The 15,846-nt window shown below is 43.9% G+C and overlaps 1 protein-coding gene across 30 annotated transcripts in view; it reads left to right on the top strand.

Moving 5' to 3' along the window:
• Magi1 (membrane associated guanylate kinase, WW and PDZ domain containing 1) overlaps positions 1 to 15,846 on the top strand; it is a 612,319-nt gene that overhangs the window by 561,491 nt on the left and 34,982 nt on the right. For all 30 annotated transcript variants that reach the window (XM_021190697.2, XM_021190696.2, XM_021190700.2 and 27 more), the window contains one exon: positions 9,105 to 9,136. In XM_021190697.2, the coding sequence (XP_021046356.1) occupies positions 9,105 to 9,136 (32 nt within the window). The remainder of the gene's footprint in view (positions 1 to 9,104; positions 9,137 to 15,846) is intronic.

Below are 15,846 nucleotides of genomic sequence, written 5' to 3'. Positions count from 1 at the left end.
ACAAGGTGGCATAGTGGGACCTTGTTGTGTGCCTCCGGAGTAAGGCAGCTGGAGTCGAGCTGTGCCTGGCGGCTCACCAAGAAATAAATCCTCCAACAGAGCAGGGATCAAGAGTTCTTACTTAGGCACTGCAGCCTTGATGGTGCTAAAGTACAAGGCCAGGTTGCCCCTCCCAGTTTTTCTGGAGCTTTTCCTGGAGCCCTTGAGATATAGGCTCACTCCATAAGGTCTGCACATTGACATATTCATTGGAAAGATGAGATTTAGTCCTCAAGCTCAGCATAGACAGATAGGTGGATCAGAGACAATTAAATGTGTAAACAACAACAACAAATAGAGATGTGGCCCTATACAGTTATTATATGGAGTGTCAACGTACCTGGCAACCACCTGGATTTGTAAATCAATTGTGATAAAAGGTGTCACTTCATATCTGCTGGGAGCCACAATCAATCCTGAGCTCCCTTTGTAAAGAAGGTGAGAAGTTGCGCATGCATAAAGCTTTGGCCTTATTGTTGCAAGGTGGAAGGAGCAGCCAGTGAAAATGCCCAGGGAGAAGAAGTGAATGGCCCCCAGACTAGAGCGTACAGACAAAGCAGGCAGAGTGGAACTGAAATGGACAAAAGGCAGCTCAGATGAAGGAGGGCGTGGCAGGATACAGGGAAGAGTGTGAAATTGACGTGATGCCGGGAAACCACGTTGTCGGATCTGTGCTGCACAGCTCCAGGCCCCCATGTGAATAAGAAGGGGCATGCACAGTAAAGCTAAGGGGTGGAGTGATGAGACCTTTGTGGTCATTTAGAGAGACAAGACAGTGACAATGGGGATGGGGCTTCTCAGATAGAGGCGAATATGGTGAGAGAGATAGAGTCCCAGAAGCTGCCCCTTCTTCAGGATTTGGGTGTCTTGTAAAGATAAAATTCAGAACATTCTACTAGATAGCTTTCTTCATTCCCTGCCTTACTTAAGCTGCTAAAAATAAGCAGTCGGGATAAGAATCAACCTTAGAGTCAGCAGTGCTGGAGGAAAGGGTCCTGGTGTGGATTTTACAACCCAGGAGCTCAGTACCAGTTACAGTGACAGCTTTGCCTTGGAGGCCAGTGACCTTAAAATAGGGACACGCAGCATCCTGTTTTTGGAAAAGGGATTCTTACTGAGGTTTTCTCTCAGTAATTTTGAGCTATTGTTCCTTAATCCCCTCCCTACTTCCTAATACTATTAAAAGCCAAACTTTGAAAGGAGTTTCCAGGCCACCCCAGCTCCCCGCTTCAACCTCCCCCCTCCCCCAGCCCCCCCATCCCAGCAGCTTCTGAAACATCCCAAGTAGCAGTTGAGACTTAAGGATGACATTCAGGGAACATTACCCAAGGTGGAAATACTTTTAAAGTGAGGTAAGACCCCCCTGAAGAGTTTAATCACAAATATCCTTGACTCGCACAGCACAATGTAGATCACTGTAAGAACTGCCTCCATTCCATCTTGAAGCAGTCTTGCTAGGGTATTCCCTGGAGAAAGATTGTCCCTGTGCTACATCATGACAGGACAGAATTTTTCAAGTGACAGTTCTTTTGCTTTCCCTCTATGAAGGTGAGGTGCCGTAATTCCCCCTACTTTTGACTCCTTACCTCTCTTCTCTACACCCCATTAAAAAGAAATCCTTTTATTGTTGTACTGTCAGGAAACATTTTCAAAGGAGATAAATTATTACTGTTACTGCTTTCAGCTATTAGGGGTCAGTTGGATAGCTTTAGACCTGCTTCCTTGCCCCCAGTCAGGAACAGAGCCGACTATATTTTCAGAACACACAGCTTTCAGTGGGCAGTGGTTCTTAGAATAATGACTTGGAAACAAAATAAGAAATAGCTGTACAGAGAGTCTACCTGTAGAAGAGAGCCATCTTTCCTAAATATAAATCGTGAATGTGGATCTGAGATAGCCTGACAAACTGGCCTGTTGTTTGTGGATGGTAAGGCCATATCCTCAGTAGAACTATATGAAAACTTTTCTGTAGATTTATTTTATACTGCATGGACAACTATAGTTTTCATCCCTTCCTTATGGTCTCCTCACTTACCTGACTGCGTGCTGTAGGCCATGTTGTGTTTTTTTTTGTTTTGTTTTGTTTTTATTTATTTATTATATGTAAGTACACTGTAGCTGTCTTCAGACACTCCAGAAGAGGGCGTCAGATCTTGTTACGGATGGTTATGAGCCACCATGTGGTTGCTGGGATTTGAACTCTGGACCTTCGGAAGAGCAGTCGGGTGCTCTTACCCACTGAGCCATCTCACCAGCCCGGCCATGTTGTTTAACATTCTGTGTGACTGTCTTCTAGTATGCAAAGTAAAGAGGCGATTGATTAGGAGTTGCTCAGAGAGCTATTGTAAAGAGCAGTGCACCAGTTGTTTTGTACATAGGTCTCATTTTAAATATATATGTGTATTAGAAATAAGAAGAGAAGGCAGATTTTCTGCTTTTCAAGGTATAAGTATACTACATATGTGTTTGGGGTTTTGTTTGACTGTTTTCCCATCTTTCTTGCATGGTAGGCAAGCCCTCTACTGTTGAGCTACAGCCCCAGCACATACTTCATATATTTTTAAATGAACTGTAGGGACATCTTTCCATTTCTGTGATTATTTTCTTCAGGTGACCGTTTACTTCTGAGGAATTACTTGAATGTAGCTCATCCATCCTACCTTGGACTTTCAGCAAGCAGCCTATGGTATTCATGACTTCAAGTCTCTCCGTGTCTGTGTCAGTTCAAGGCGTCTGGCTTGCAGGTGAAAAGCCCTGTAACCATTAGAAATCACCAGCTTCCCAGGCCATTTATTTCTCCTAGAGACATATTTATAAGGCCATACGTACTGTGTAATTGAAGCCAACTTCTCTATAGCTGTAAAAAACTGTACAACTGCATTCTTAATCTTCTTTGCAAGATGCTAGGTAACGAAGCATAGGACCTCCTTACTCTAGGCCTCTGAATTACAGGTGTGATGCTATTTCATAGTGACCATTATTGGCTTCCTAAGGAAAGGATGCCTTTATCTTTCTGGACCAATGGGTCTCATCCTCGTTCTTGGCAGCTGATACTGTGTTTGCATTGAAAAATTGCTCTGCAGAGTTGATGATGGTTTTTGGCTAGAGGAAAAAGAAAAAAAAAAATCCAACAGTCCAAAGTAGAATAATTTTTCATTTCGTTTCGTGGATTTAATTTTGTGATGTATTGTGTTTGTGGGATGCATCAGTGGAAATGTACCCTGGCTCGAGTTTTGCTTTAACTCTATGTTGACACAATTATTTGGCCTGAAACAACTCTAAAGTTGTGATCCTTATTCAGTCAATTGTCAGACATTGTGTGTTATTCCCAACTGGGCCCCCGATGGTGAAACTCTGTCCCTCACCTCAGCCCATCCTGCCTCTCCTTCCTTCTTAATGGAGCAGATGCCTGTCCTCTGTTCTTTCTCTGTGTGATAGGGTTTCCTTCTGTCATGCTCACTCATGTGTTTCACTCTGTTACTTTGGGTTTGTGAACAGTGAAGCTCCCCAGGGCAAAGCTCATACCCCAAGTTCCTGGATCTCCCCAGTCATGTTCTGCTCAGCATATGCCAAAGCTCAGTAAATCTCAGATGAATGAATAATCTCATGCCAGATCTCTTCTTAGGATTCGAGTCTTAGCCAAAACACTGCCTCTTCCATTTACCACTTAGTTAACCACACACTTTAAAGTAGCTGTTCTCAGGCCCAGCCTCTCTCACATTCACATTCTTCATTGTCATCAAAGAAGAAACTTCTCTCAGGAATTACATACTACAGTGCTGATTCTCTCTATAGATTGAGTGCTATAAAATCAAGACTTCAGCCTCTTCAGTCTTACTGCTTTATATCATTTTAACTCATGACACGTAGTAGGGCTTCCACGCCGTGTGTTTAATCTTGTGAGTGCCCCTGTCCTGCATTCCTTCCAGCCTGAGCCCTCCCTAGCACTTAAATTTTATCTCCATCAAAACATCGGAAATTAATGTCCTCATTTACATCTGTTATGTTGTGTCCCCTTCTACATATTCTCAAACAAGCAAAACGAACAAAACAGCTAGTTAGTATAGAATTCATGGCTTGTTAAAAGTATTGGTTTTCAGATTATCATAATTTCTACTTGGATGGAGGAGCCTTGTTCTCAGCCCTCAGTCCTACCCCTTGAATGTGAGCAGCTCAGTGGTCTCTCTTTAGGCACAGTATTCACAAGAAGCATCTTGCTTGTAAACATTAGTATTGTGCTGTGTTCTTCAATGCCCAGTTTCTTCCCCCACAATCATTTTCTAGATATTTCCTTTTAGACTGTTCAAGAAAAAGCAGACATGTCCAATTGCATGTAGAATAGTGACGTAGAGTTTTTTGAAATGCTTAAAGAAAACCAAAGTGTTTGTAATAGGATAGCCATGTCTAGAGACCCAGTGGAAGGAGAATGGGAGCCATGCTGAAGACAGTGCCCACCAGTGATGATGTATGTTTTTATTATTTGTTATATCCTCTTTGTGTGTCACAGTGACTGCAGAGTTCACCCTTTCAACACCCTTTGCCCATTTTTTTTTCTCCACTCTTGTCAGTCAGAGAGGGTTGCTTGGCACCTCATTTCCTTTAATCCTGAAGGACACTGTGTCCAGAGAAGCCTTCTGTCCCAGCAACTGGAGATTCACTCATTTCTAGGGTGAGGTGAAATTTTTTAGCTTCTGTTTATCTTCCCTGACAGTTGACCATTTTATTTTGTCATTTAGGGCAAGGACAAATGTTTATATAGACAAAACTATGTGTCAGCCTGGCATAGTATAGTAGTCCACTGTATATTTCTAATGTTCTAAAGTTGAATTTGTTCAAAGCGAGCCTGGGATACAAATTAAGACCTTATCTCAAAAATAAAGCCAGATCAAACCCCAGGGCTGATAATATAGCTCAGCTAGTACAGCCCTGGCCTGGCATGCGTGAGACCCTGGGTTCAGTACTCTTAGTACAAGGAAGAGAAAGTGATGGATCTGCATTCATTCTCAGGGAAAGAAGTGACTCTTGCAAGCTACAGAAACCAATGATACCCTAGCAGTTGTTCTCAAATATGTTGTTTGTCTTGCTTTAAAGGGCAGTGAAGTCTTTTGTTTATTGCAATACGCATGTGTGTATATGTGTGTGTGTGTGTGTGTGTTCATAATTAAAGCTTTCCTTGTTGCAGGAGATAGTACTGTGGGTAGTAAAGGCACCTGGAATACCAGGAGCCAAAGAAAATGGGGTTTCTGTGTCTGACCTCCTTATTTCCCAAATACCTATATTGCTACTTTTTCCAATAAGTTGTTTGTACCCAGCATCATATAATTTCTTTTAAAACACATTCTTCTATTTAACACATTCTTTCTATTATGTGAGAGTGTTTTGGGGAACAAAGTTTATGGCCTTACTATTTAATGGGAGAGAACACTTCCTGTTGGGTTAATGGTCAAGTTCCGCTCACTAGCAGAGCATTTACCTTTTGTTGTCTCTGCTGGGAAGTTTAGAAACCTAAGTCCCAGGATTTTCTCACTGCATAGATGACACTAAGGCTCACACCTTGAGCATACGCCACCCTGTAAAAGTTTGTTGGATTCTCTTAGAAGTAGCATTTGCTGCTACTTGGGTGCTAGGAGCAGATGGTGCCATCCATAAATGCCTTTTTTCCCTCCCTCTTTGGGAAACCTCCGTACCTTAAGTGGACCATATGAGCCCATTAAGGTAGGTGCTGTCTGTGTCCCTATGCCTCACAAGTAATATACAACTTGGTTTATAGAGCACAGCCCTCCTTCCTGCTGCCACAGTATGCAGAAAAAAATGATTTTGCCCAGGCCACACCAGGGCTGTGCCACGAAGGATGAATAACACTCTTCTCAGCACAGGGTGGTCTGCAGGCAATGCTTTCTGGGTGAAAGCTGTGTTTACATGATTTCTAGGGCTGGGAGAATATATCCCAAAAGTGACCCTTTGACTATGTTTAAGGGCTTTTCCTGACAGCTTTCTGAATAGTTTTTTGCTAAAATAAATTATAAATTGTAATAAGGAAGTTTGTTCCAGCATTCATATTTATTAGATTTTAAGATTTTATGATCATATGGACCTAAAACAAATTTTTGATCCCCCTGCGCCTCCATTTTAAAGCAGCCAAATGGAGTGTCTTGATTTTGGCTACTTAAATATTAATTTGTGGTCATAACCCATTTTTGGCTCCTGTCAAAAGGTGTGGCTTTTAAAATGAAAGTTTCAGCAACTCACTAGCAGAGAAAAATAAAGCCCTTCTTATAAAGAGGTTCTTATTTGTTGCAAAATACAATTCCTCCGAGGTTAGCTGGGGTCTTCTAGAGCATCAGTAGGCAACTGACCTAGAGGAAACACACAGACATGCTTTAATTGGTTAGCTCTGTTTCTTTAATGCTGGTTGATATTGTATTATATAGTAAGAGGTCTAGTAACTAATTTATTTTAAAATTGCTATCTTACTACCTCAGTGCGGTCAGAATTCTAAGTTGTGTGAATAATGTCCCTGCTATCAATTTGGGAACATTCACAGAAGGCAAAAACTGTGTGTCTGTGTTTGCCACCTCTCTCCAGTTACATGTCTCTGTGCTGTCCACACTCCTGCGTTATGTTTGGAAGCAGTGGCATTGTTACCTGTAGAGAGAGCTCACACCTTTTAACCTGTGTGGAATGCTTTGTAGTTGGTTACCCTGCAGGCTATATAGAAGTTCTGGTGGTTTCCAGTTTTCCTGTATATCAGGATGCTGCAGTGCCTGTCTTTGTGAAGGCACTGTAGGGAATTTGGGATCATTCCTCTGTGGCAGAGAATGAAAATACCCATTACCCTACAATGGCCTGAGAGACAGTGATTGCCCAGATCTGAGTCTGACAAAGCCAGTTGGAGACTCTACAAGAAGTTTTGTGGAGGTGGGTCAGTGCAATACTGATCAATCGAGATTAATAAAAATTGACGGTAGTGAAACTTGTCTTATTCTATTAAGTGTGTATTAATTAAGAGAAAATGTGAACATAACCATGTAACAGTATGTAGTTTGAAGCATATGCAGTGACTCAGTAATGTACTTTGATACAGATCCTTTAAGGACAGCCTATTGACCAATAAAAGCGCCCAATTCTAAATTAAAATCATATAAAAATTGTTCCACTCAGTCTGAACTCTTTAAGTAATCCTTCCCTAAATCTTTTTATATGTTAATTAACTCAGCAAAAATGATTTTTTTTTTAACACCCTGGTTGAAATCAGCTGATCCTAATCACTTTTTCACAGATGATGTCAGTCAAGGAAGGTGAAAGAACATGATGTTGGAATGCAATCAGGACAGAGGCTCTCAAAGATTTTGTTTTATTTAGTTGCCTTAATCTTAAAAAGCCAGCCTTGCTGCTTCCATGCATTAGTGCAGACACTGAGTTACAAAAGACTCCAAAGTGACCTGCCTGCATTTGCCTCACTTGCAACAGTAACACTCCTTCTGCTCTGTCATAAGTTTTTAAAATTATGTTCCTGGGGTGACTGTTACCTTGGCTTCAGAAACACTGAGAAATTGTGTTTGTGCTGCAGGTCTCTGCCCCCCAGAAGTGGGTAGGGGGGCACTGGGACTGCACTTGCTTTTTTTTTTAATGAGGTCTTTTCTGAGAGCTACTCCATCAGACCATGGTAGCCTCAGTTTTGTGATAGGAGGCGCCTTGCCAGACAGTACTCTCAACTTCTGGGAGGACCAGTGGCTCTAGCCATGCCTCCCCATGCAGTGTGTAGATTAGCACTGCTCATCTGAGCGGCTCCCTCCTTCCTCACCAGTTCCCACTGCTTCCTGTTCTTTTTGCTGATTTAGCATGGCTTTAGAACTGTCAAGTGACTTCCTGAAGAGTTGAAATCATCAGGCTACATCAGAATCGCTTTTCAGAACCAAGCCAAAGTGTCTGCAGAGTCATCCCATCCCAAAAGTAGCTTTGGCATCTGTGCAGGTGAAATCTACATCTCGTGGTCCAACCCCCTGCTCAAACGAGAAAAAAAATAAAGAGGTGGCAGTGGGAGAAAAGATGACTTTTCAAACAAACACCAGTGTGGGCTTGTTTTCCTTTCTCACCCTGCTTCCCCACACTTGTCTGGTGACAGGGACCCCATAAGCCTGCCTCTGATTGTTGCTCACTTTCCTAGAAGTGATGAGATCACTGGTTCCTTCCGGATCTAGCCCACCCCCTTAAGGACAGGGTCTGAGGACAGCCCACCAGGTCCAGCCACCACCTTTGTCTCCTTTGCCTTTCTCCTTCTCCCTTAACTGTCCTTTCTTCTCGGCTTTGTGAAATTTCCCTTGTTCCTTCCAAATGGCATGCCTACCTCTCCAGAGCCCAATCCAAACCCAGGTTGTTTCCAGAAGCCAAGTTAGGAGGCTGCTTAGATGACTGACAGATACCAAGATGAGTGCTGATGATCGGAGGATCCTAGACCAACTTGAACTCGGGCTCCTATTTTAGCCTTCTCTGCTGCCGAAAGAACATTCATCTTTGTGTTGAGCTCATCCAAGCTAAAGAAGGCATCCCTTTGCCTGAAATACATGGGGTGGGGGGGTGGGGGAGATAGAAAGGTAGGGGGAAAATAAATTTAACCATACTGTCCTTTAAAACTAAATATATACCCTTTTCTCTGTCCTGATTGGTCCATTTCCGTTGATAAGTGGATCGTGAGGAAAGGGAATATCCTGAACTTAATTGTAAGCTAAGTCTCCCTTAATCCAGAAGAGCATTTGAGATTCTGTCCAAGTGTTCAATTTCCCAGGCCGCTGAGGTCTGTGAATTTCTTTTCCCAGCCTCCAGGCTGCTGCAGTACAAGTCAGCATAGCTAATGCAGATAGATCTCCTGCCTCTCGCTCTCCTCCTCCCTCGCCTTTGATTCGATATGAACAGCCTGGTAACTCCGATGCTGGGGAGAAATCTCACATAACTCTGCCGATGACTAGGTGGCCATGAAACACCTGGGGATTGTTCTTTAAGAAAAGGTAACATTTATATGCTAATGATGTCTTCCCCCCATCCCCTTTGTTGCATTTTTTTCCTAGGGCTACCAGTTCCCAAGAAGAGCCCAAAGTCGGTAAGGACTTGTCATTTACTTGGTGCTTGGAGGGGGAGGGGGAAGCGGGGAGACCCCGGGAGGAAGGTAAGCTGCCCGGGTTCACCTGACTAAATGTGCTTTTAGATTGGTTGCGGGATCCAGGATCTTAGGCTCGTTTTATTAAGTTCTGGAATATGTTTGATATCGATGGCTTGGAGGTTTGTCTTTTAACTATGTAGAGCTGTAGAAGCAGGATGCAAAAGGCATGAGGATTGAAATAATGCAGTGTGGCTTCTGTACACAGATGCTTGCAACTCCTTTGAATGGACGAGTTTCTGAGCGGTTTCAACTTGATACAAATGCTATTGTTTCCTTTGGGGGAGGAAGAGAGAGAGAAAAGGCTCCACCTGCTTGCTCACTAGCTTCTCAACTGGTGTTGGCAGGGCAGCCGTTCACATGGCTACCGGCTCTCTCCAAGCTTCCTTATGCACGCAGTAGTGAATTATTATTCACAAAACCAAACGCCCGTGGGTTTAAAGGAGAATTGCTATGCCTGTCTGTGTATGTCCGTGCACTCAGATAACAGTGTTCACTGCCCAGCACTAAGAATAAGACATTTCCTTGCTAGGGAAATGTCCTTTGTTGTTTTGCTAGCTTTAGCAGCATTATGCTGCAGGTATGGGATTCTTTAAAAGAAAAAAAAAAATCAATGTTTTGCTGTCCTTTCTAATCTGGTTTCCATGAAGATGCATTACCTACTTGGCATGCTGGCTAATAACCTAGAGGCTATAGTGTTTTGCTTGGTTGTATGAGCTTTTACTCCCAGGGCACTAACAACAAATTAAAATGCTACTTAAAAACTCCAGATCTGTGACTTGAATGCCTGTGAAATTGAACTAGGTGGCAGGAGTTTCTCGAGTCATTAATATTAGGATGGGGGGGGGGCTTCCTTGTAACTTAGAAGATTTGAGAACGGGGAAATGTGTGGCTTTGTGCCATCTCCAGAGGAGGACCTTCAAAACTTTGCAGCTTCTAGTGCTGCAGCTGAATTCTTTCCACCTGTCTGCAGGCAGGCAGAAGTTTATTAAGGAGGGGGCTGCATGCGTTCTGAAACGCAACTCCCTAGTTCTGCAAAGAGAAAAACCTGCGGTAATCGGTGTGGCTCTGATGGCAGGCACGGTACAGTGGCCATTAGAACACTGACATCGGGGGCTGCTTCCCGTGTCAGTTTGTGTCAATGTCCAGGCAGGAAAGCGCAGCGATGCCAAAGTGTGTGCGTGTGCGCATGTGCTTATCGCCATCCCTGGGTCATTGTCAGAAACCCATTCGGCCCTCAGACACATCTAATGCAACTGGAAGATGTGTCTCCTGAGCCTGAGTTAGTGTGAGCTTTCCTTTCTCTCCCCACCATGGCCACGCAGTGCTGATGCATGGGCCTGTTTTACACATCTCACATGCTGTGGAATCTTGAAAAGGGAGGCTTTGCACTAATAGCAAGATTTCAGGTAGTGAGGTGTTCTCTGCTGTTGGCCCCTGTACAGAAGAGGTTCTGTAATGTTTGTATATCATCTTCCCTGAAGTCTTTCAGAATTACCTGGCTGACACCTAGTATCAAGCATGCACAGAGCCCATGTTCATGAAGTCAGTTAAGAGAATTCGCTGGCAGTTTATTTTTGTAGTTACCATGTCATTAGCGAGCGACAAGCCAATTACTTGGGTTGCATTCCTAGGAAAAAGCTCTCTTAACTGCTTTGCCCACAGTCTGCTGGCTCCTAATTACCACAAGCTAAGAGGGTGTGTGCTGCTGGATTTAAGAGCAGGTTCGCAGCTTGGGGCTTGTCCTTACCTGGGTCCTGCTCCAGGACAGGGACGGCAGCTTGCATGGCATGCTGGCAGCTGCTGCACATGATGAAGGGACTCTCAGCCAAGGGCTGCTGTTGGCAGGAGAGCATTGCAAACATCTGTGATCAGTGGGGGCTTGTACAGGTGGGTGGAAAGCTGTTTCCTTTTCCCCAGTTTGAATGTGGATGGTGCCCTGCCAGTGGGCCAGATGATGGTGGGATGTTTTCAGTGGGGTTGGAGGGAGTCCACGGGGATGCCGGGTGTCCAGGTGCTGAGTGAGCCGCTCAGGTGTGACAGATAGTGTCAGTTCTGCAGGCTGCAGCATTAGTTACAGGTGCAGCAGTGGTGCCTGGGTTGTGGTCCATGTGGATTCCACCCCAGCTCTGTGAGTAGAATCTGAGCCAGGTCACACTGTTGGCTGCTTGCTAAGGTTCTAACACGCTTGGCTTCCCCCAATGATGGACAGGGTCCCTGTATTCCCATACTTTTTCTTTCTTTTTTAATGTTTTCAATAATTGGGCAGTTGAGATTTTATTAGGGCAGAAGGGCTTAGCATTTCAATGTTGTTTTACCTCCTGGATTGTCCCTACAGCTTACTCTGAATAAGTAACTTACTAGGTTTAGTTTAAATGGTTTTTGTTTGTGGTTTTTGTTTACTCTTGCGGGAGATTGATGGTACCTTAATAACACTTTATTAATTTAATACCTGGATTTCTACATCATAGATTTTTCTACCACATGGCAAAGAAAAAAAAAAAAAAAAGACACATTTGCTGTGACGTTTTAGACTTCTCTGGAAAACTTGTGCTGTAACCCAACTTAGTCATTCTGCCGGTTCAAATTGCATACAGAAATCTTGTGAGTGTAGGGATTTCTGAATTCTAAATTGCACAGCAAACATTGTAAGTCAGATCCACCCGTGTTCCTGCTGGGTCACCTCCCACGATCTCTGTTCTCCCTTTGTTGACCTGTCCATTTCTTTACCTGTTTGCCAGTCTTGTGCCCATCCATATATTTCTCTTTGCTTTCTCAACCATTTACCCATCCTGTCATTTATCACTTGTAGTAGTGAGGACCACTAAGTGTGGAACTTGGAATGAGACATTGGAAGTAGAAATGTTTAATGACTGTCTTCTAGGTGATAATAATAGCATGGATATCCGGGAACTAAGACAGAAAATATCCCTGCCTCCCAGCAAGTGAAATAGATACCACAGCATAGACAGGCCTGTCTAGACCCTCTCCTCATGGGGATTAAAGTCTGCTGAGCGCAGGCTTGGAGAGTTGGAGGAGAACTGAGTGTACACCTTACGCTGGCCATGCTATCTGTCACAAGGACCTAAGTTGAATGTCTTACAGAGCCCAGACCCAAGGTAGAATGAAGAACTGTGGCCAGGAACACCCACAGTGTTAAGACCAGTGATGTCTTCAAGGTAGCAATAGAAAGCTTCACTTCATCATTTTCCATTCCTTTTACCTGTAAGATATGCTGAAGGAAATTTCTGGAAGGAAGACATGTGAGGGGGACACAAGAACTCTAGCTGACAGCCACCCTGGTGACCCCTGCCTGAGTCACCCTCTGTGATGTGCTCTACCTCTCACACTGCACTCCTAGGCTTCACAATCCCAAAGCCACCACATGATCTCAATCACAGCTTCTACAGGTCTCAAGGACGTAGATGAAGAAAAGAATAGTTAGACTTCGAATTGTCTCCTGGCCTCTCACCTCCCATCTCAGCCTCTACAAGTATAGACTGCCCATTTTTGCCAAATTTCTTACATTTTATGTGACTCAAATTTCCTGTTTCCGTCTAGCCAGTGTTCTATGCCTTCACCCATCTGTGAGACAGGTTTTGACTCAGAGGCAAGAGATATAGGAGAGAGGCAGAAGGGAAGAGAAGCTGGTGCCCTGGCCATTTTCACACCTCTGATGACCTTGGCCTCGTACCTCAGCCGCACTTGGATCTGCTCCTATTGTCCATGCAAATCGCTGCAGTGGCCTTGGGTCTTGGCAGATACATCAACTGTAAATAATTTGGCTTTAAAATGGATCAATTTGTCATCTTTAAGCCCCATGAATTCTTTCCATCATCTAAGCTCCTAAGTGCTGTCTGTATTCATTTGTTCTTCCGAGCAAATATTTTCAGTTTACTTTATAAGAACCTCCATTTCTAACTCATTCTGTGAAATACTGATGAGGTAAAAATTTTCCCCATTTCCATTTATACAAACCACCGCGCCCTCCCAGTTTCCCTGACCTGACAGTAAGTAGTGTGAGAGGATCATTCATTTTAGAGAGATAGGCACAATTTCATTCTAAAAGGTTTTCTGATATAAGTTCATGGCCAAGGACTCTTAAGGAGATTTTAAAATTAAGCCCATTTTCGTCTTCCAAGTTGGCGGAGATTGGAGAATGAGGAATGAAAATCTCAGTTCGGAAATCTCAGCCCAGTGACATCAGCATGGGTGACTTGTCTGGGTGCATACCACACGCCCCGATCATGAACTCGAGACGGACTGCCCTTGGGGACAATGCAGTGTTTCTAAGCTGGGGGCTTGCTGCTTTGTGTCTGAGATGCCTTAGCCCTCCTCTCTCCCTTTGGACCGGTCAGCATTGCGTCTCCTCCAGCATACCTCTGCCCCAGTAGAAGCTACCTCAATGCAGAGCAACAGTGAACTTCACACTAGCCCATCTGCTCCCAGTCGCTTCTCTCTATCTGTCCCCAACCCAGGAGCCTGACCAAACTTCCCAGAAGTACATTAACTAATGCATTCCTATTTTGAGTGCATAAATGGATTGTTGCTCTAAAGTTAAGAGTGAAGCCAGTGCTTACAGTATCACACAAGGCTCTAGCATTATTTGGCTTCCAGGTCCATGTCTAGCTCCCTCATCCAATTGCTATTCTTTCTACAAAGAGTCCAAGCTCACTTTTTGTGGGAGGACTTAGCACAAGCTGGGTCCCTTGCCGAAACACTCTTCTCTACATCCGTCCATAGAGCCTGCTATCCAAAGGACATTGTGGTACATTGTTTTAAATATATTCTGAATGCTTGATTCACTCAATCTCCATCTGCACACATACATTTATATGCAGATATAAATTCCAGGCAATTAGGTAACATCTTTTTATTTATCTGTTGTTTCTCTTATTGTCTGGCACAGTGTAGATTATTCATTTGTATTTGTTGGTCGAGCGAATAAATATGTTGCAGGTGGTCACTGCAGGAGGGCCTTGTCTGATACCCTGTTAAGGCACCAAGTGTTTCTCTTCATCCATGCACACACAGGCTTCCTTTAACAGGACTAAAGCTACAGCCTTACAGCTGCTTGTCTCTGAGCAAGTGCTTCACTTAGAGAAATGAGGTGAAGGCAGCACACATCTATAACCCCAGTACTCCAGAGGCAGAGACAGGAGAACCCAGAGTTTGTGCTTAGCCTGGGCTACATAGTAAAGCTTTCCTACACACACACACACACACACACACACACACACACACCCCAAATGATTTTAATTTGAAAGCTTTATATAAATGGTATTTTTCCCTTGACCAGTTTTGAACTCAAATAAAGGATGTCATTGAAAATGAAAAACATTTTGAAACGTTTGCACGTATACACACAGAGTATAACTCCAAAACCCCTAAGATTTTCATTATAGAATGCATCTTCTTTACATTGAGGGGGTGTGGTCGGTTTTAAAACTGAGCATCAAGCCAGGGCTAAATCTTACCAAGGTGCAGATTCAGAAAGCTTCCAGATGACTGGGCCATAGTCCTCCAGTTTGTCACCGAGTCAAGCCAGGGAGTGAGAGTTCAGTGGTTTTTGGAGCACATTCTCCAAACTTCTGGAAATTCCCCTCACTGGTATTTTCCAACTAAGATGCCACATTGGCTGACAGTAAAAGGCCTCAGAGGAATAGTTTGACAGAAATGCAGCTTTGCCTCTCATTTTGTTTTAAATCAGACCTCAAAGAAGTTTTGCTGGTGAGGTGAGGCTGCTATAATGTGAAAGGTGACCAAAGTGTTTTCAGGAGACTTCATCTGCTTTCTCCATCTTTCTTCATCTTTCTTCATCTGCTTTTTTGTGGCCAAGCAAGCTGTAGTTCAAGCTGAGGTTAGGCCCTCAGCAGTAGCATAGGCAGTGTCTAGGATTGGATAAGCATCCCAGGTCCTTAGACACCTGTTTGAGTAACATGTCTGACTCTGTACATGATTCCTCTATCAGGGTGAGATATTCTTGACAGTAGCAGCTTAAGGAAAAACCAAAGAACAAACGTTCATTTTAGCTCATGAGCTTAGGGGATATCAGTCAGTCAAGATAAGGAGGCACAACTGCAGGATTGGTTTAATCTCTGTCAGCAGGAACATGAAGTGACTGATCACGTTATGGTGACAGACAAGAAACAAAGGCTGGGCTAGCGCCAGAAGGGCGTTATCATCCTCAGGAACCACCCAGGAGACCCACTTCTGATAGCTGGCCACATGTCCCCAAAGGCTCAGCAACCTGCCAACATCACCGCGAGCTGGGGACGAGGCGCGCAGACTCTTGGCTCTGTGTGGGCCACTCGCTGTGTATAAAAACTAGTAGGCATGTTATACATCAGAAGTGCCCCACACTTTCATCAGACTCTCAGCATGACAGGGAGGAAAAGCTTAAAGTGTGGTTTTTCAGGGACAGATACCCAAGAAGTTAGGGGAGAACATGCTGCAAAGTGTACCCCCTGAAAGAACCACAGGCGAGCATTCTCCAGGCATACTGTAGCAAGAAGGCTTAGGGGGTGCGGGGCGGCGGTGAGCATGAATAGAGTCTAAAGCTTTCAGGATTCGAGACTTACCTCATCTGTGAAATGAACTCAGCGTGGATGGGCTCATCGTACAATCAGGCATTTGCCTTTTTTTTTTTTTTT

This window comes from Mus pahari, chromosome 2, assembly GCF_900095145.1.
Source record: "Mus pahari chromosome 2, PAHARI_EIJ_v1.1, whole genome shotgun sequence".
Lineage (NCBI taxonomy): Eukaryota > Metazoa > Chordata > Mammalia > Rodentia > Muridae > Mus > Mus pahari.
The sequence above is the reverse complement of the archived record's forward strand: the minus strand, read 5'-3'. Positions and strand labels throughout refer to the sequence as shown.